Below are 20479 nucleotides of genomic sequence, written 5' to 3'. Positions count from 1 at the left end.
ACACTCATTAACACTTTACAAACCAGACCAGGTCAGCTTTACACACTCATTAACACTGTACAAACCAGACCAGGTCAGATTTACACACTCATTAACACTGTACAAACCAGACCAGGTCAGCTTTACACACTCATTAACACTGTACACACCAGACCAGGTCAGCTTTACACACTCATTAACACTGTACACACCAGACCAGGTCAGCTTTACACACTCATTAACACTGGACAAACCAGACCAGGCCAGCTTTACACACTCATTAACACTGTACACACCAGACCAGGTCAGATTTACACACTCATTAACACTGTACAAACCAGACCAGGTCAGCTTTACACACTCATTAACACTGTACAAACCAGACCAGGTCAGCTTTACACACTCATTAACACTGTACACACCAGACCAGGTCAGCTTTACACACTCATTAACACTGGACAAACCAGACCAGGCCAGCTTTACACACTCATTAACACTGTACACACCAGACCAGGTCAGCTTTACACACTCATTAACACTGGACAAACCAGACCAGGTCAGCTTTACACACTCATTAACACTTTACAAACCAGACCAGGTCAGCTTTACACACTCATTAACACTACAAACCAGACCAGGTCAGCTTTACACACTCATTAACACTACAAACCAGACCAGGTCAGCTTTACACACTCATTAACACTACAAACCAGACCAGGTCAGCTTTACACACTCATTAACACTACAAACCAGACCAGGTCAGCTTTACACACTCATTAACACCGGACAAACCAGACCAGGTCAGCTTTACACACTCATTAACACTTTACAAACCAGACCATGTCAGCTTTACACACTCATTAACACCGGACAAACCAGACCAGGTCAGCTTTACACACTCATTAACACTTTACAAACCAGACCATGTCAGCTTTACACACTCATTAACACTGGACAAACCAGACCAGGTCAGCTTTACACACTCATTAACACCGGACAAACCAGACCAGGTCAGCTTTACACACTCATTAACACTGTACAAACCAGACCAGGTCAGCTTTACACACTCATTAACACTACAAACCAGACCAGGTCAGCTTTACACACTCATTAACACTGTACACACCAGACCAGGTCAGCTTTACACACTCATTAACACTGTAAAACCAGACCAGGTCAGCTTTACACACTCATTAACACTTTACAAACCAGACCAGGTCAGCTTTACACACTCATTAACACTGTACACACCAGACCAGGTCAGCTTTACACACTCATTAACACTGTACACACCAGACCAGGTCAGCTTTACACACTCATTAACACTGTACAAACCAGACCAGGTCAGCTTTACACACTCATTAACACTGTACACACCAGACCAGGTCAGCTTTACACACTCATTAACACTGTAAAACCAGACCAGGTCAGCTTTACACACTCATTAACACTTTACAAACCAGACCAGGTCAGCTTTACACACTCATTAACACTGTACACACCAGACCAGGTCAGCTTTACACACTCATTAACACTGTACACACCAGACCAGGTCAGCTTTACACACTCATTAACACTGTACAAACCAGACCAGGTCAACTTTACACACTCATTAACACTGTACACACCAGACCAGGTCAGCTTTACACACTCATTAACACTGGACAAACCAGACCAGGTCAACTTTACACACTCATTAACACTGCATTCATTACAATACTGGAGTTTTTAAATGTTTCAGCTTGTGTTGGGAGAATCGAAGCGTTTCAGAGCTTTGAATCAGTTGATTCGCTACATGATTTACTGTTTGGAAGCGCTGGCGTCCCCTGCTGGTCAGAACAATGCAAATGCAGCGAAAACTCAGTCAAAAGATCATGTTTTGCTGCATTTACACTGTTCTGACCAGCAGGGGACGCCAGCGCTTCCAAACAGTGAATCATGTAGCGAATCAACTGATTCAACTGATTTAAAGCTCTGAAACGCTTTTTCTCCCTACACTAGGGTCACGTGACTTTGGCAGTTCGAAGCAAAGGTTTCGAAGCTTCACAAAGCCTTTTTTCAGGGCCTACTATTGACAGGCTAAATGAACACTTACCAAGCAGCAAATGTGAATAAAAATTGGCGAGTGGATGAAACTTGGATAGTTTTTTTTAGGAATTAATGTGTGGGATGACTCAATGTATTCAGTGACTGTTGATCGTGTTTCAGGGAGTGGGAAGAAGGAAAAGTATTAATATTTGACGACTCGTTCGAGCATGAAGTCTGGCAGGAGGCAGAAACATTCAGACTCATCTTCATCGTGGACGTTTGGCACCCCGAGCTCAGCCAATCACAGAGGCAGACTCTCTCACCCATATAGAGGATGACAGCCAATCACAGACCTCGAAGAGCAGGTCAACAGCCAATCACAGAGACAGACTCTCTCACCCATATAGAGGATAACAGCCAATCACAGACCTCGAAGAGCAGGTCAACAGCCAATCAGAGCGCTCTCTGCAGTTTTCATAAACCACAGACTTCCAAGGCAATGTGAATGTATAAGTTCTATGAATCATATTGTTTTGAGTTGTGCGTAACATGAGAACATAATCACCTAATATCCAAGATCTTAATTTTGTAAAGCAAATATGATTTGAAATCATGTTTCAGAAGGATGTGTTTTTTAGGGCTCAACAGTAATATTAAAGACAGATTTATAGATCATGTGAGATTGAAGGGTTAATTTACACAGTTATGGGAGAATTAAGAGATCAGAATATGAGAAAGTTGCTTTTGCTGTTTCTAACAGAAAAACTGAGAATTAAGTCACTTTTTTTTATAAAGTTATAGATATGATTGAGCATTGCACTGTATGTTGTGGGTCAAAGTTTGTGTATGTGTGAATATGAATACATAAATGATCATTAAGAGATAAAAACATCATCACTTCGTGCCTTTTCCCACCGTAGAAACTATTAAGGTCAAGAATGAGTCAAAATAAGTGAATATGACACTGTATTTTGCATTGCATTTCTTTATTTTTCTGGGAATGTTTTCATCAGGGCACATGTTTTATTAACACTACAGATTCTACATGATTTTTTGTTTTGTTTATGTACATGTTTGTTTACATGGCAAATGTTTGTTGTGTGTGTTGATTGTGAATTATTAAATTCTGAAAAAACATCCTCTCCATTATAATTCAGTTTGATTGATCCTCTCCACGTCACAGTAGAGCAGTTTCAATTTGTAAATTAAATTAAATTAAATAATAATAATGAAATAAATCCAGATTTCCCTAATCAAAGTAATACAGCTGTTCAAAGGCATTGAGTGTTGCAGTGTACTCCGGTTTATAGTTGTAGATCAAGGCTTTCCTCTCCTCCGTCACACTGGGGAAACTGTGCAAACTCTTCCTCGCTGTAAAACAAAGTTATTATTCATAATGTGTTCATTCATTCATTAGACGAGGCAAACACTGTCAATTTTGAGATTTTGTGGCTTCTCATAACGTGTTTTTCAGACGAGTGGACAGAAAACATCCAGAATACACTTTTAACTGCATCTTTTAGTTCATTTTATCAAATATATTTGTCTGTCATCGCTATTTGTGCTCGGTGTGAATACGCAGGACACAAGAAGTAATTCGTTTTTTTTTTTTTTCACTTTTACTCAGGACATGCTAGCTGGCAACAAAGGATTCCATTCATTATGCTAAGCTAAGCTATCGGCGGCGCTGCCAAACTAAAACAATGCATGCACTGAGACAAAAATGCGTTTGCCCACCGATCTAAATGTAGGAAAGACGGAGAATAAGCCCTATTTAATAAAACAGTGGAGTGTTCCTTTAAAGGAAGCAAACGGTAAATGAATATAATAAGCAGCGAGTAAACGCAGATTGAGTGTGATACCCTCGCTGATGAAGAAGTGTGTGTTGTAGAGACACAGATTGAGTGTGATACCCTCGCTGATGAAGAAGTGTGTGTTGTAGAGACACAGATTGAGTGTGATACCCTCGCTGATGAAGAAGTGTGTGTTGTAGAGACACAGATTGAGTGTGATACCCTCGCTGATGAAGAAGTGTGTGTTGTAGAGACACAGATTGAGTGTGATACCCTCGCTGATGAAGAAGTGTGCGGTGTAGAAGCCGGTCTCAATGGCTCGGCCCGAGTGCGGGATATACCGACGTCTCCACTCAAACGCGTTTTTCTCCGGATGCCATTGAGTTGCGTAGATGGGGAAATCATACGCTGTGAAAACACACGAGAGATGGTCGTGAAAACAACATCATATCTGCTATATATTCTATAAAGGCGCAGAAAACACACGACACACACTACCAGTCAAACGTTTGGGATCTGTACGATTTTAAAGGGGGGGTACAATGGTGTTTCATGTATTCAGAGTTGTTTACAGTGTTAAAGAGATGGATTCTCATGCTAAACATGGGCAAAGTTTAAAAAAAATATTTTGGACGAATAACGGAGAATTTCTGTGACGAAAATCTTACTTCCGGGTTGGTACAAGTTTCGGCTGGGTTTTTTTTTTATCGTGGATCTAATGACGTAGATAAGAGTGGAGCTCCTTATATGAGCATTTCTCTCGGAAAAGCGCGCCCGCGCACACGTCGACCAGAGAGGAGAGTGAGACCGCGCACATCAACGCGCTTCAACAGGAAATCATCGGCGCCAGCGCTGCATAGGATTTGTTCAAGAATGTCTCCAAAAAAGTGTGTTTTTGGATGTGAGGGAAAGCTTACCGTGTCCAGCTTTCCAAAGAACCCAGTGTTACAGGAACAGTGGATGCAGTTTGTTTTTCCGGGGCAGCAACGGAGTGTAGGAAGTGCGGTTGTGTGTTCTGGTCATTTCGACGAATGTTTTATTAACAAGGCCTCGACGCTGGATTTGCAAATCGTTTGCTATTAAAACGTGGAGCGGTCCCAGTGATAAAAGACCCCATTCATGTAAGTACAACTGGATCAGATTTCTGTCTTTTGCTGGAAATCAAGCACTACCGCTTGACTCTATAGCTCCGCCTCCAGGACTTCGGCTTTTTCCGGAGAGAATCGGAAAGCTGTATTTTTCTATTATAAATATAATAAAACTAAACACTTTTTTGAGATATTAAGGATGCACTACTACTCTATAGGTACTCAAGATTAACATGAGATTAGGTGAAACTGTGCATGTTATGTACCCTTTAATGTTTTTTTAAAGAAGTTTCTTCTGCTCATGAGGGCTGCATTTATTGGATTAAAATTTTTTTTTTAAAATATTATGACAATTAAAAATAACTGTTTTCTATATATATAGTAAAGTGTAATTTATTCCTGTGATCAAAGCTGAATTTCAGCCCATTAAAATGCAAGCAGGGTTAATGCAATGCATATTTTTTCAAGTAGTGCAATTCAACACGCTTTTTAGTTTCAGAAACATTTGTCATTATTTTACTTCCATGGACTTCTTTTAAAAAGATAAAAAATCTAACCGATCCCAAACTTTTGACTGGTGAAGAGAAGAATATATCTCTGATTATTATAATTATTTCACTCACCTTCCATTGTGGACACAAACTCGTTCTGTCCGTCAGAGTTTGTGCTCAAAACCCTGTAGAAGCTCTTCAGTTTCTCACTCTTATTGAAGCTCTGAAATAAACATTTCACTTCATCCAGCAAAAATTAAAAATAGTTTGACTGTTATACAGTAGGGGGCGCTGTTCATACACAATTAAATGAGATGCTCATCGGTCATTTTTGACGGAATGATACAAAACTTGCTAAAGGTTTTGGCACTTGTTATGTGAACACAAAACAACACTCATGGACATGATTCGAACAGGTTAAATGGTCTGTAAAACTACAGTCACACTTGTGCTCCTCGCGGTCAAACATGAGCGCATTATAAACGAATGAGACGAGTTTCCTCTAGTGGAAGCGTTTGGTACTGCAGCCGAACACACTCTCACTGAAAGCTCATTTACTGGGAGATCAACCTCAAATTTTGAAAGCAACTTGTTAAGATTTATGGCTTTGATTTTCTCTCAGTTTTAGAGTAAAACATGTTTTTGAAAATACATATTTCATATAAAAAATTTAAATAGTATTTTTTGCATTTTTCATAACCATAAACATAAAATTCTGTAACTTTTTGCAATAATGTGCCAGGTGTCGTCTATGAAAAGATATCAAACTTAAGTCTGTGCTTTAAAGCATTCAAGATTTACCAGTTTAAGTTAAAAATTAAATTTTCAGGTCTGTGCTCAAAAAGTGAATAAACGGATTATAAATACAGTGTAAATATAATTTAGTACCATAAAATCCCCTAAAAATACTAAATATTATATTAAACATTATCGAACTAAAATATAATACTATAGTAATCTTTTAGTTATGACTGCCTTTCTGTTAATGTCCAACAGGCGGAGGACAACATTCACTACAGAGATATAATTATACAACATGCAAAAAGTAGTCAAAACACATCTCTGCCCTACAGACAAAAGGCAGTAACTTTATTTTTGGGCAAAAATTAGTTATTGATATTTTTGGGTTAAAGGAAAATGATGTTTGAGATGGCTTTAAAAACGCAGATGTCAAGGCTGTTTTTTTTGTTTTGTTTGTCTATTGCATCTTTTGTGTTACACAATTTCTTACCTTGAAGAAATCGTGTAACACCAAAGATGCAATAGACAAACAAATTAGATAGATCACAGTCTACTTCATTTAGCTAGCTAGCAGTCAATAGCATAAATAGGCTAGTCAGCTATCCAACGAATAAGCTATCAAACTGCTCCATATAAGCAATTGTAAATCATCCAAAATAAATGCCATGATCACTAGATTTTATACAGGAGTTAGTCTAATGATTTTGTAAATGGTGATTTAAACGGGAGGCTCAATGTTTACACTATATGGAACGTGTTTGTCCGTTCAGGGCCACTGTAGAAACATGTCGATGTAAGCGGACCCACGGTGTGTGTAGAGAGAAATGCTCATTCTAAGCTAATAAAAACATAACGGTTCATTAAATAAGGTCTTTATACACCACTGAAAACATAGTTATGAATATCATATTGCATTTCTGTCAACAGATCCTCCTGAATATTACACACTGCACCTTTAATCAGAAGCCAGAGATGAAGGGTTATCAGCTGAATGGTGAAGAGTAATGATTGTTACCTCAGTCGTAATACTCCACTTATGAGAGTTTACTGTGAGCCGTTCGGTTGCCAGAGATTTCAGAAGCTCCTCTGGAAACTCTCTGAACAGTCGACCGTCTCTGACATCTAAACCGCATCGGATGAAACCAGCACTTTTATTTATGCATTTATCATGATAACATCAAGACTTAATAAGCTCACTTATTTGGAAACCAAAAATATTAATCACTTTTCTGAGTAATTAATACTAGCCGCACTGCAGCGGTACCATACCATGGTAATAACGTACTGACGCAACCTCGGTTCCCTGAGAGTAACGGGAACGAGTATTGCGTCTGCTAGACACTATGGGAACCCATTTCAAAACGCCGTGCTATTAGCTGACGACTTCGCTCTGAACTACCGTCTGGGGCTGTGGAGCCCGAGGGTCAGTGCATCCCTGTTCTTTGAAAAGAATGTTGGGCCGTGAGAGTTGTCTTCTGAGGCGAAGAGGTCGACCTCTGCCCTCCCGAAGACACTCCAGATCACAAGAACCGTCTGAGGGTGGAGAGACCATTCCTCAGGGGGAACGTTGTCTCGAGATAGCATATCTGCACCCTGGTTCAGTATGCCCAGTACATGCGCTGCTCTTAGCGAGCGCAGGTTGGCGTGTGCCCATAAAATGAGCTGTTTGGCCAAGGTGTACAGGTTGTTCGACCTGAGACCACCCTGGCGATTTATATAGGACACCACTGCCATATTGTCCATCTGGACAAAGACATGGTGTCCCGCCAGCTTCGGGAGGAAGGTTTTTAGGGCTAGAAAGACTGTTCTCATTTCGAGGCAGTATATATATAGGTGCTTCTCCGAGCTCGACCAGAGGCCAGAGGTTGGCCTGCCCTCGTACAGAACCCCCCAACCTAGGTTAGAGGCGTCCGTCGAAATCACCTTCCTCCTCGAGACTAGACCTATGCTTACACCAGACTGGTACCAGCTGGTGTCTTTCCAAGGGGCCAGGGCTTTGATACAGCCGTGGTTTACCCTGATGAGTAAGTGGCCGAACGGCCACGCATGAGCCGGGACTCAGGGCTTCAGCCAGCGCTGAAGGGGGTGCATTTGCAGTAGGCCTAATTGGAGTACTGACGATGCGGAGGCCATAAGGCCCAGTGCTCTTTGAAACGTTCTGAGGGGCAGGTAAGAGCCCGCTTTGAACGAAGCTGCTAGCTGTTGAATGGAGAGAGCACGGTCTGGCATGAGCTCTCATCTGAACAGAGTTGATTACTGTTCCCAGCAAGGTTATACGCTGGATGGGGGACAGTACACTCTTGGAGAAGTTGATCCTGAGCCCAAGGCATTCTAGATGGCTGAGGAGCCAGGACCTGTGGGTTTGTAACTCGGCCTCCGATTGGGCCAGAACAAGCCAATCGTCGAGGTAGTTCAGAGTGCGCATTCCCCGCTGTCTCAGGGGGGAGAAAGCTGTATCCATGCATTTCATAAACGTACGAGGTACCAGTGACAGTCCGAATGGTAGGACTGTGTACTGATAAGCCCACCCCTCGAATGCGAATCTCAAGAATGGCCTGTGATGGGGGGGCTATCTGGATGTGAAAGTAAGCATCTTTCAGATTCACTGACAAAAAACAGTCTCCTGGGTGAATCTGCACGAGAATTTTTTTGGTTGTTAGCATTGTTCTAGCCTTGTTCAGGTTGTTAGCATTGTTCTAGCCTTGTTCAGGTGTCTGAGATCGAGAATAGGCCGCCATCTTTTTTTGGGACGAGGAAGTAACGGTTGTAAAAGCCTGACTCGCTTTGTGATGGGGAACCGTCTCGACAGCTCCTTTCGCTATTAGATTTGACACTTCGGTGCGGAGAACATGAGCCACGTTGCTCCTTACCAATGTTTCGACCACGGCATGAAGCGCGGAGGTCTGGAGCGAATTGGAGCGAGTAACCTCGTTTTACCGTGTTCAGAACCCATTTTGACACATTGGGGATGGCTTCCCAGGCCTTGGCCCGAGTGACTAGGGGCTGAATGAAGTCTAGGGACGGACCGCCGTGCGTCAGGGTCCCGGTCACCCAGGTGTTTCGAAGAGGAAAAGAGCTCTTTTTCTGAAAATGTTTGTGTTTTATTTTTGTCGCAGTTGAAACAGCGTTTGTTTGCAAGGGTGCGTGAACTGAAACAGGCCCGTAGGTTGCAATTGGAACATTTCCAGACGCTAAAGAGGGGGCTGGGGGAGGCACATGAGCTCTCTTCAGGGGTGGTCCGGCCACAGCGAGACTTAACCCCTTTCTATTTCTTCCTGTCCTTGGACTAGGAAGGCTTCCGAGGCTCAGGGTCCAGCATAACTTTAGACCGGGGGCCCTGGCGTTGCGGGAACGGGAAGCTCTTAGCTGGCCATGGGCGTCGATTGGTTTCAGCCGCTGGACGGGGCTGAGAAACCGGCGGCGTTGCTTTGGCTGGCTGTGGGGTCGGCGAGTTCTTCGGGCGACCTGAGGCCGAACTGGAACGTTTAGGCAAGAAGTGTCGCATGGTCTGTGGCGCTGCGCAGATCCTTGAAGGCCGTGGGGTCCGGTCTAGACTCGTCCAAGGAGCGGAGGAGTTTTACCTGGAACACTTGCAGGACCACCATAGTGTGCAGGACTGAGGCAGCTTGACCAGCGGAAGTGTAGGCTCGGCCGGTGAGAGCTGAAGTGGTCCTGCATGGCTTAGATGGATGCGTCACTTTAGACCTCCATCCGATGTGCAGCCACTGCTTCCTCTAGGGGGGGCAGTTTTTCATACCCCTTTTCCTCGGCGCCGTCAAGGGTTGAGAGCGCTGCAGAGGCTGAAGTGCGTAGGTGGGCCGAGTAGGGTGCGCGCCATGACTCCACGTCGAGGCGGCTTCTAGTTGGCTCTTCTGGTTCAGTTCCCGCAGCCCAGCCAATCAGCACGCTATACAGCTCTGCACTGTGCTGGCTGTGCAGCTGCACTGCGTTTTAAATTAACACTTCAATATTCCCGAGAAAATTAGTTTTCCCATAGTGTCTAGCAGATGCAATACGAGTGAACCATTCTCGAAAGGGAACTTCACAGTACGTCATTGAGTAACAAGTAATCCATTTTTGTGAAATGTATCACTGGTAGTAAACTGATAATAAACATTAACCATCATGTAACTTTATCCAGTGTTCTTCTTACCGTCAGTGAAGTTCAGGGGCAGAGCGACTCCTCTAGTGTTTGTCTGGGAAAGGAGCGACTCGCCGCTGGTTAGCAGTGTGAGCATCTCGAACCCTAAACAGGTTCCCCATACTGGGAAATAATCCCCCTTTGAATTGGCCTGTTAACACACAGAGATACTGTAGGGATGCACCGATATTAAAATTTTGGCCGATACGATACTTTATGGGCCCTATTTTAACAATCTGAAATGCAAGTATCAAACGCGAAACGCAAGTAACTTTGTGGGCGGGTCTCGCAAATCTAAAATGTGTTGGTCTGAAGTCGCTTCATTACTCATAGGTGTGGTTTGGGCGTAACGTAAAATAAACCAATCAGAGCGACATCTCACATTCCCTTTAAGAGCAGGCGCGCTTGTTCCATGGCGGATTGCTATTATAACGGCGGATTTGCCAGGAGCGGTTCACAGCCGAGGAGACCGACGCTCTCGTCAGGGCCGTAAAACACAGAGAAGTGGCATTGGGGATGGAGAAACACACCCAGATCAGCTTCGCTTAAACAGGCGTATGATAATTTGGGCAAATGTGTAAGCTAGATTTATGCCTATTCTTTCACATCTTCATGGACACAACAATGATTTCCCAAGTGTGGAATATTTTTCCTTGTAATAATGTATGATTTGCAGAAATTAAAACTGCTGCGTCTGTGTGTAGATGAGAGAATCAAAGTGTGTGTGCGTTGTGCACACGCTACATTATGGCCAAGCATGCGCCCTTAAAATAGCATCTGAATAACGCGCCGCTGACTTTAGTCGAGGTTTCTCCTGGTCAGTGGCGGAATTGTTTTCTGAAACTGCAAAATAGCACCAGGGAACGTTTGCACCGGAACACGCCTCCTCTTTTCCCTGAACCGCCCCGGGAGCGCAAGTTCATTCCCTAATTTACCGATGTGCGTCTGTGGAGGGAAAAGTCCGCTGTGCGTCGGGTGAGAAATAGGAATGAGACATGCGTCGCTGTACAAAGTCAATTGTGCTGGGAGCGAGATAGGGGCCCTGAATTTGAAAGCCGATAACCGATATATTGGCTGAGAAATCTAATTAAAAATTTTTGTATAATTTTTTAAAACAAAAGTCTCACCATTAATATCCATGTATCAAACACACAATTATAATGTTCTCATGATAATTTTATGTAGCCAATATGACACACTTTGCGCATGTTTTCCTTTTTTGATTCCAATCATATTTCAAGCAACAGTGCGCATCTGAAGCGTCTCAGCTGAAGGAAATCATTTTTTATTATAAATATAAAAATATATTTTCAGCCTATATATCGTGCATCGCTAGATACTGCAATGAAAAATTAAAATACCACAACATTTTATATTGCATATACATAGTGCAAAATTGACACAGACCTCGAGAGCGAGCCTGTAGAAAATGGTGGCGGTTTTGGAATATCCGGATGATTGTAAACTGGCTCCGCCTCCAGGGATCAGGACTCTAGAGAGAGAGGAAATATACTGTATTTATTAATTATTATTTTTTAATTGTGATATATTTATGTATAATATGGAAATGTTTTCCCCTTTTATGTATCTATATGTTTCTATATATGTCTGTTGCTTTGCCAATATTGTGCTATTTCATGCCAATAAAGCTCATCTGAATTGAATTGAGAAAGAGAGAGAGAGAGAGAGGGGGGGGGGGGGGGGGGGGGGGGTTCGTACAGAAACTGTAAAAAGAAATTCCAGGACTTTTCAAGCACTACTTTTTTGGTTTTCAAGGACCTCAATCAGAGATCGCACTTATAAAACAATATCTTTAGGAATTTGTAAACTCAAATTACATACATAAGGTATCCAAAATACAACGTATTTAATAATATATATTAAATACAAAGTTTATAATGCCTATTATTGTTCAATAAATAATATTTTATATTATAATGTTAGCGTACTTGGTATCGAAAACACGTCTGATGGGGGTTTATCAGTGTTAATATTGCCTGAAAAGATTGTATTTGTGTTTAAAAAATAAATAAAAAAATCATACATATTGTATTTAAATAAGTCAAGCACTTTTCAAGAACCTTTTTGTAAATATGGCTGTTTTCAAGGGTTTTCCAGGAAAAACTCAAATTCAAGTACTTTAAGCACGTTGTACGAACCCTGGAGAGAGTCTCCGATTCCTCACTGTAATCACGTCTTTAACACAGATTTACATTATAACAGATTTACTCACCCATTTATGGAGTTAAACAGCCTTTTGTACTCATCCTCAGTCCTGTTGATCCTACAGAACATTAAAATAAACTACATGAGAAACTTCAGTGCTGATTCAGTAACTGATCAGAGTATAGCCTACTACAATACAGTCGCCATTAGTGCAGGTTACGACCAAAACGCAAATGAAATAACCTTATAATTTGCAGCAAACGACCTGAACAACACGGGCTGCGTCCCAAATCACACACTCTCTTGAGCAGTCATTTAAAAAGTATGTTTTTATGAAATATATTATGAATAAATACTACATTTGTTATGTTGTCATAATCATGTGACTTCACTGTTATTTATAAATGCTCTCCCGTGGCCTCATGGGATAGTAAAGTGTCCATCATACACACACTTCAGAATCTCACTAGTAGGTTTTTATGAGTACTGTGAATTCACACACACTGATTTTTGCCTGTATATAGTACTGGGGAAGTATGTGATTTCGGAATAGGGCTGCACGATTTGGGGAAAATATCATATTGCGATTATTGAGGTCAATATTGCGATATAATAATGAGTCAACTTGCTTGGTTCTCAGGGAAATTGCACAGATTAGTGATAATGTGGAAATTAACTCTCAACTCAACTCTCAAATTGAGTTCTCAACTCAAACTAGCAAAGACAACTAAATGCAGTGTTTTCGAATTAAAATGATATTTTTTACAAAATTAAATATGACATCTTTGCATTACTGCAAACTTGTTATTGTCTCAATAGTACAATAGGATAAAATAAATAGAATAATAAATAAGAACATTTGTATGCTCATGAAAATAAGATATTTTGAGTTGAGATTTTTTTTTCTTGAGAAAAATTAACATTCTGTACCTAATATTAATTTTATAATAAAAACAGTAGCCTGCCAGTTATTTTAACATGTTGTCACTAAACTTAACAAAATTCTGTTTAGTTACCAAATGTTTTGACAATCACACAGATGAGTTTATAAAGCATATGTTACATCATGCTTAAATGTCTGTTTATCTCGACAGAATGTTCAAAATCTTATTTTCATGAGCATACAAATGTTCTTATTTATTATTCTATTTATTTTATCCTATTGTTGTCACAGTGTCTGGTTTGTGTTCCCTGGGTCACCACTAGATGTCCACCTTCCCCACGGTGTCTGTCACATTCTTGAACTACGTTCCCCACGATCCTTGTCTCATCATTGCACTCAGCTGTCCCTTTTCACTCATCATTGCACGCAGCTGTTTCCCATTACATTGTTTAGTTCTGTGTATAAATACCCTGTCTGTTTTAGTCCTTGTCACGGAGTCATTGTGGTATGTCACTTACACTTCTTGAAGTCTGTTTCCTGGTTTGAGTTTGTTTTGTTCCTTGTTTGTTTATTTTGTTATTGGACTGCTAACATGGATTTTGACCCCTGCATGGATGACGACGAATTGGATTGCCCTACAAATAAAAGTGTTGTATTTGGATCCACCTGTTTCTCTCCCTTTCCTTGGTGTGTGGATCGTGACAGAATGACTCCGTCATACAATGGATCCAGCAACACGAACATTTTGCAGGGCCTTGCTTTATGGGCCCGCCAGACCGAAGAGGCCATGGAGCTGAATTCCCCTAAGCACCCTTCGCCGTTAATTCCGTCCAGCTCAGAACCTGCACGTTATCATCGGAAACAGAGGAGGAGAAGGAAGACCTCCTCCGTGACTGTTCCGGTGGTCCCGAGTCCGGTGGTCCCAGTTCCAGTGGTCCCAGTTCCGGTGGTCCCGAGTCCGGTGGTCCCAGTTCCGGTGGTCCCAGTTCCGGTGGTCCCAGTTCCGGTGGTCCCGAGTCCGGTGGTCCCGGGTTCGGTGGTCCGGAGGCGGAGGAGGAGGAGGAGGAAGATTTCCTGCCTCCCCAATGGCCCGGAGGCCGTTCCCTCCGAGCAGCCCGCTGTCATCCCTGAGATCGTCTCGGAGCCGCCCACCATCAGTCCTGCCACGGCCAAGAGAGTGGTCTTTCTTTTTTATGCAGTGGCGGTACTGCAGGCGTGGAGGAAGCACGGGACGTCTGCCGATCCAGAGACTGTTCCTGAGCCTGTGTCTTCGGACAAGAGGGCCGCCGCCGAGAGTGTTCACATCACGTCTGCCGAGCCTGTGTCTTCCGACAAGATGGTCGCTGCCGAGCTTGTTCACGTCACGCCTGCCGAGCATGTGTCTTCGGACAAGATGGCCGCCACAGAGACTGTTCACGTCACGTCTGCCGAGCATGTCTTCGGACAAGATGGCCGCCGCCGAGCCGGTGGTGTCTGTTCCAGTTCCTGAGCCGGTGGTGTCTGTTCCAGTTCCTGAGCCGGTGGTGTCTGTTCCAGTTCCTGAGCCGGTGGTGTCTGTTCCTGAGCCGGTGGTGTCGGTTCCAGTTCCTGAGCCGGTGGTGTCTGTTCCAGTTCCTGAGCCGGTGGTGTCTGTTCCAGTGCCTGAGCCGGTGGTGTCTGTTCCAGTTCCTGAGCCGGTGGTGTCTGTTCCAGTGCCTGAGCCGGTGGGGTCTGTTCCAGTGCCTGTGCCGGTGGTGTCTGTTCCAGTGCCTGAGCCGGTGGTGTCTGTTCCAGTTCCTGAGCCGGTTGTGTCGGTTCCAGTGCCTGAGCCGGTGGTGTCTGTTCCAGTGCCTGAGCCGGTTGTGTCGGTTCCAGTGCCTGAGCCGGTGGTGTCTGTTCCAGTGCCTGAGCCGGTGGTGTCTGTTCCAGTTCCTGAGCCGGTGGTGTCTGTTCCAGTTCCTGAGCCGGTGGTGTCTGTTCCAGTTCCTGAGCCGGTGGTGTCTGTTCCTGAGCCGGTGGTGTCGGTTCCAGTTCCTGAGCCGGTGGTGTCTGTTCCAGTTCCTGAGCCGGTGGTGTCTGTTCCAGTTCCTGAGCCGGTGGTGTCTGTTCCAGTTCCTGAGCCGGTGGTGTCTGTTCCAGTGCCTGAGCCGGTGGTGTCTGTTCCAGTTCCTGAGCCGGTGGTGTCTGTTCCAGTGCCTGAGCCGGTGGGGTCTGTTCCAGTGCCTGTGCCGGTGGTGTCTGTTCCAGTGCCTGAGCCGGTGGTGTCTGTTCCAGTGCCTGAGCCGGTGGTGTCTGTTCCAGTGCCTGAGCCGGTGGTGTCTGTTCCAGTTCCTGAGCCGGTTGTGTCGGTTCCAGTGCCTGAGCCGGTGGTGTCTGTTCCAGTTCCTGAGCCGGTTGTGTCGGTTCCAGTGCCTGAGCCGGGGTCTGTTCCAGTGCCTGAGCCGGTGGTGTCTGTTCCAGTGCCTGAGCCGGTGGTGTCTGTTCCAGTTCCTGAGCCGGTGGTGTCTGTTCCAGTTCCTGAGCCGGTGGTGTCTGTTCCAGTGCCTGAGCCGGTGGGGTCTGTTCCAGTGCCTGTGCCGGTGGTGTCTGTTCCAGTTCCTGAGCCGGTGGTGTCTGTTCCAGTGCCTGAGCCGGTGGTGTCTGTTCCAGTGCCTGAGCCGGTGGGGTCTGTTCCAGTGCCTGTGCCGGTGGTGTCTGTTCCAGTTCCTGAGCCGGTGGTGTCTGTTCCAGTTCCTGAGCCGGTGGTGTCTGTTCCAGTGCCTGAGCCGGTGGTGTCTGTTCCAGTTCCTGAGCCGGTGGTGTCTGTTCCAGTGCCTGAGCCGGTGGGGTCTGTTCCAGTGCCTGTGCCGGTGGTGTCTGTTCCAGTTCCTGAGCCGGTGGTGTCTGTTCCAGTGCCTGAGCCGGTGGTGTCTGTTCCAGTGCCTGAGCCGGTGGTGTCTGTTCCAGTGCCTGAGCCGGTGGTGTCTGTTCCAGTTCCTGAGCCGGTGGTGTCTGTTCCAGTGCCTGAGCCGGTGGTGTCTGTTCCAGTTCCTGAGCCGGTTGTGTCGGTTCCAGTGCCTGAGCCGGGGTCTGTTCCAGTGCCTGAGCCGGGGTCTGTTCCAGACAGCATTTTTATTGAATTTTGCAAATTGAGAGCACTTATTTGAAGGGGTGAGAGCTAGCACCGACACTCATCTCTTGTGGTATGTCCAGTAAAGGACGTCCAGGTGACAGGTCGTTTAGTTGTCCTGTCCTTCACAAAAAGCCTGTTAGCTAAGGTTACTTTACTGAGGTTGGCAAAGACACCATTACTGATGTTGCTGTTGGTCAAGTCCACGCACTCATTTAACTTATCCAAAACGAAATGGCTTCTGAGTGAGAGTCAACTTGCTGCGCGAGCATCATAAGGTCCTCCACAATTTTACCAACTACCTCCATTGTTTAAAATAAATCGGCGTCTGTTCAGGGCATCACCTCTTGACGGTCGACTGTGAGTGACGTCACGTCCCAACACGAACACACCCTATAGCATAATCCCACCCTTGACGCTGATTGACAGGTTTCCGTGTAAGGCATCGGAAATGGAAATACTAAGGGAATTGCGATTTCATTTGAGTTTTGGCTGGCTACATACGCGACGCTGAGAAAGTGAAAAAGCAGACGTGGTAATTGAAATTGCTATTTAAATATGACAGGGTCAAGACTCGTTAGATATGGGAAACACAGTTGCAAACGGACTTTTCCATTTGCATTTCCATTTTAAATTTGGCAGTCACTGTGCGTTCGCTTAAACGAAAATGCAAACGGTAATGCGCGATTTGCATTTGCGTTTGGATTGTCACATTTTATGCATCCGCAATTTGAAAACGCAATTGCAAATACAATTTGCAATTCCTTTTGAAAAATGTCCGGAAAATCATTCCATACATTACATTGTTTAGTTCTGTGTATAAATACCCTGTCTGTTTTAGTCCTTGTCACGGAGTCATTGTGGTATGTCACTTACACTTCTTGAAGTCTGTTTCCTGGTTTGAGTTTGTTTTGTTCCTTGTTTGTTTATTTTGTTATTGGACTGCTAACATGGATTTTGACCCCTGCATGGATGACGACGAATTGGATTGCCCTACAAATAAAAGTGTTGTATTTGGATCCACCTGTTTCTCTCCCTTTCCTTGGTGTGTGGATTGTGACAATTGTACTATTGAGACAATAACAAGTTTGCAGTAATGCAAAGATGTCATATTTAATTTTGTAAAAAATATCATTTTAATTCGAAAACACTGCATTTCCACATTATCACTAATCTGTGCAATTTCCTTGAGAACCAAGCAAGTTGACTCATGAAACCATTTGTTTATTAGGCCTATATTGCAATATTGACCTCAATAATCGCAATATGACATTTTCTCCAAATCGTGCAGCCCTAGTCGCAATGTTATTTTATATACCAAGAATAAAAGCCACATTTGGGAATATATTTTATAAAAAAATATATTTCTGTGATGACACCATTTTCTAAATTAAAAAGCTTCATGGTGAGGTTATGTGACAACAACGTAACATGATACTACTTATGAAATGTTTTATATAAACTTGTATTAAAACATGTACAAAATGTTTCTTCATTCATAATCTCACATCAGAAATATAACCTCGTTTATAAGCTGTTCACATGACTTAATCACTTGGCTTTAGTGTAATTTCTCAATGTAATGAGGAGGGAGGAGGGGGGGGGGGGGGTAATAAAGTAATCAATCAATCAATCAGTCAATCAATCAAAAACTCACATCACCGGAATCACGCGCGCGCCCGCGGACTCCAGGAACTTGACGTACGACGCCGCGATATACGCGTTTCTCTGAGGCGTCGCGTTAAACACGTCCTGCGCGAGAACACCTGGACAAGGGCAACAGGTTTAAAGTTCAAGTTTAAAGAGAATAACTTACAGTGGTTTAAAACTCTCATGCACAGTATTTAATACAACTTTTCAACTCACCGATTATTGGTCTATCGTTGGTTTTTATTGGTGCTCCGAAACGTTTAGAAAACACGGAATCGGTAAACGTGAGAAGACACGCGAGGTAGAAGAAGTGGATCATGTTTTATTTACCTTAGAAATGTTGCGCTTCCTCGCGAGACCTCACGTGACAGACAGACAGTTCCAGCTCGCTTCCGCGTTCGTGACGTCATGCGTGTTTTTATTCTAGCAATGCGCGTGCCAAAAGGAGAACTCAGTTCTGCATATTTCTTTAATCTTGAAAAACTACATTTTACCCTTTCAACAACTGAGAAATTATGTGTTGATGGCAAAATTGTTGTGATGGAGTTGTTCCTCATGAGGAAGTTTTTCCTGGATTTTTATAAAGCTTGTTTACCACTTTAAACAACATCTTTACAATACATTGGATAAATAACTTTATTACTAAGCCCGCATCTGGAATCTGATCCCTAATGTTATTTTTTCCAAACTTAAAACTCGTATTAACCTGTAATTATAACATAATGCAAATCCTATCAAATTATCTCTTCTCCATAGGCAAATGTTATTAGTTTGGTCCCTCATCTTTAATCACAATTCTACACCTCACTCTTATGATGTGGAATAATAAGGACCTGCTGTATAAACATAAATCTCTTTTCTTTGACAGTTGGTTTAAAAATGGAATTATTTTTTGTATCGCAACTTTTCAATCAAAATGGTTCAATTTGTAATTATTCTGAGTTCTCATAAAGCGTGAATTCCTGTCACTGAAAAAACAATGAGTCAAATTTACTTAATTTTTCTATTTTTTAAGTAAATTTCACATACGGAATTAAGTAATCTCTACTTAACTAAGTTAAGTGAAAGTATCAAAAAAAGTCAGTAATTTTAACTTGGCTTGTATAATGTTGAGTAATATCTATTTAGTTGAAGATTCCTTTGGAATATATTTCACTCAAACAATAAATATTGAATATAATCACACTTTTAAAACATATGCTTTACTTACATCATTGAAATGAAACAATAGATATTGTGTGAGACAGCATATATTCATATCTGAAGTTATGCATGTGAACACAATACTTGGATAACACACAATAACAGTGACATTTGATGGATCGTTTTGGTGTTTGAATGTGTCATTTTGAGTAGAAAATAAACTCCAAATGTCACAAAATGGCAAGTTCCTGATCTAACAACAACAGCAGTGATGAGACAGCGTAAACACAGCTGGAGAAATCAGCCTCGTTAATTATTCATGCCCCGGTGCATGATGGGAACACCAGTATCAGAAAAGTTGAGTAATTTTACTTCATTTTATGTTGATATTTACGCTTTCATTTCTAACTTGAATTGAGTTCTAATTTTTTTATTCTTGTCTGAACTAACTTCTTCATGTAAATTACATGGTTTTTTCTGTAGTGTTTACTTCACCACAGAATGATCTTTATCAGAGAGTTTCAGTTGTGGCTGATGCAATGCAGGGTTTCTTTCTTTCATCTTTCTTTCATCTTTCTTTCATCTTTCTTTCATCTCTTTGCCGCTCAGTGGATCTGTGTAAACATGCCTTTCTTCATCTCAGTCAAAAAACAATAAGAAAACTGGAGCCTTGTTTCAGGAGGAGTCTGTAAATGCCATGTGGAACTGGTTTTGTAAGTGCAGATTTAGCAGCACAGTCCTGTAAAACCGACAGTACAATACCGTATAATTCATTACAGCAGAAACAGACCCAATAACAAAATACAGTAAAATACAGTAAAGTACTGTTGTGTAGTTTACAGTACTGATCTTGTGTACTGTAAATCGGAATACAGTAACTATGGCAACCATGTAATACTGTAAAAACACAAGAAAACCGTTAACAGTGACATTCCCTGGGAAAGGTTCGGACATTACCTCACAAATACCGGAAAACAAAACGAGAGAAATGACCTTTAAGTTCATTCATAGGTTTTACCCAGAAACAGTAAGTTATGGAAGCTTGTTTCCGCCACAGAATAAAACATTTTAAAAGATAATTGTGACTTTATTTCTCAGAATTGCGACTTTATATCACGCAATTCTGACTTTCTGACATCTTTTCTCAGAATTGTGAGATATAAAGTCCAATTCTAAGGAAAAAAAAAAAGGACTTTTTTTTTTCTTTTTTTTTTACCTCAGAATAGTTTATATCTCACAATTCTGACTTTATAACACCCAATTGCGTACTATAAAGTCAGAATTGCGA

General features: G+C 42.7%; 3 protein-coding genes across 6 annotated transcripts in view; 2 read left to right on the top strand and 1 right to left on the bottom strand.

Moving 5' to 3' along the window:
* The window catches only part of sdcbp (syndecan binding protein (syntenin)), a 261455-nt gene that overhangs the window by 68526 nt on the left and 172450 nt on the right, over window positions 1–20479 (top strand). The gene's annotated exons all lie outside the window — the stretch shown is intronic.
* unm_hu7910 (un-named hu7910) overlaps window positions 1–20479 on the top strand; it is a 78205-nt gene that overhangs the window by 55980 nt on the left and 1746 nt on the right. Inside the window, exon 17 of the mRNA XM_079864988.1 lies at window positions 2188–3183. Within this exon, the coding sequence (XP_079721114.1) occupies window positions 2188–2338 (151 nt within the window). The 3' untranslated portion in view covers window positions 2339–3183. The remainder of the gene's footprint in view (window positions 1–2187; window positions 3184–20479) is intronic.
* Window positions 2958–18445, bottom strand: LOC307154864 (gamma-glutamyl hydrolase-like). Of its 4 annotated transcripts, none has more exons than XM_079865036.1 (9): window positions 18265–18445; window positions 18056–18164; window positions 12495–12545; window positions 11669–11753; window positions 10274–10412; window positions 7136–7242; window positions 5512–5602; window positions 4074–4208; window positions 2958–3378 (listed from the first exon to the last, which is right to left on the bottom strand). In XM_079865036.1, exons 1-9 carry the CDS (start codon window positions 18365–18367, stop codon window positions 3257–3259), a joined length of 942 nt encoding a protein of 313 aa, XP_079721162.1. In that variant the 5' UTR covers window positions 18368–18445; the 3' UTR covers window positions 2958–3256. The 4 variants fall into 4 exon arrangements, with proteins under 4 accessions (XP_079721162.1, XP_079721161.1, XP_079721159.1 ...); XM_079865035.1 differs by having other exon boundaries at window positions 2981–3378; window positions 4023–4208; window positions 18265–18439; XM_079865033.1 differs by having other exon boundaries at window positions 3253–3378; window positions 3870–4208; window positions 18265–18437.

This window comes from Squalius cephalus (assembly GCF_949319135.1).
Source record: "Squalius cephalus genome assembly, chromosome: 3".
Classification (NCBI taxonomy): Eukaryota; Metazoa; Chordata; class Actinopteri; order Cypriniformes; family Leuciscidae; genus Squalius; species Squalius cephalus.
The sequence above is the reverse complement of the archived record's forward strand: the minus strand, read 5'-3'. Positions and strand labels throughout refer to the sequence as shown.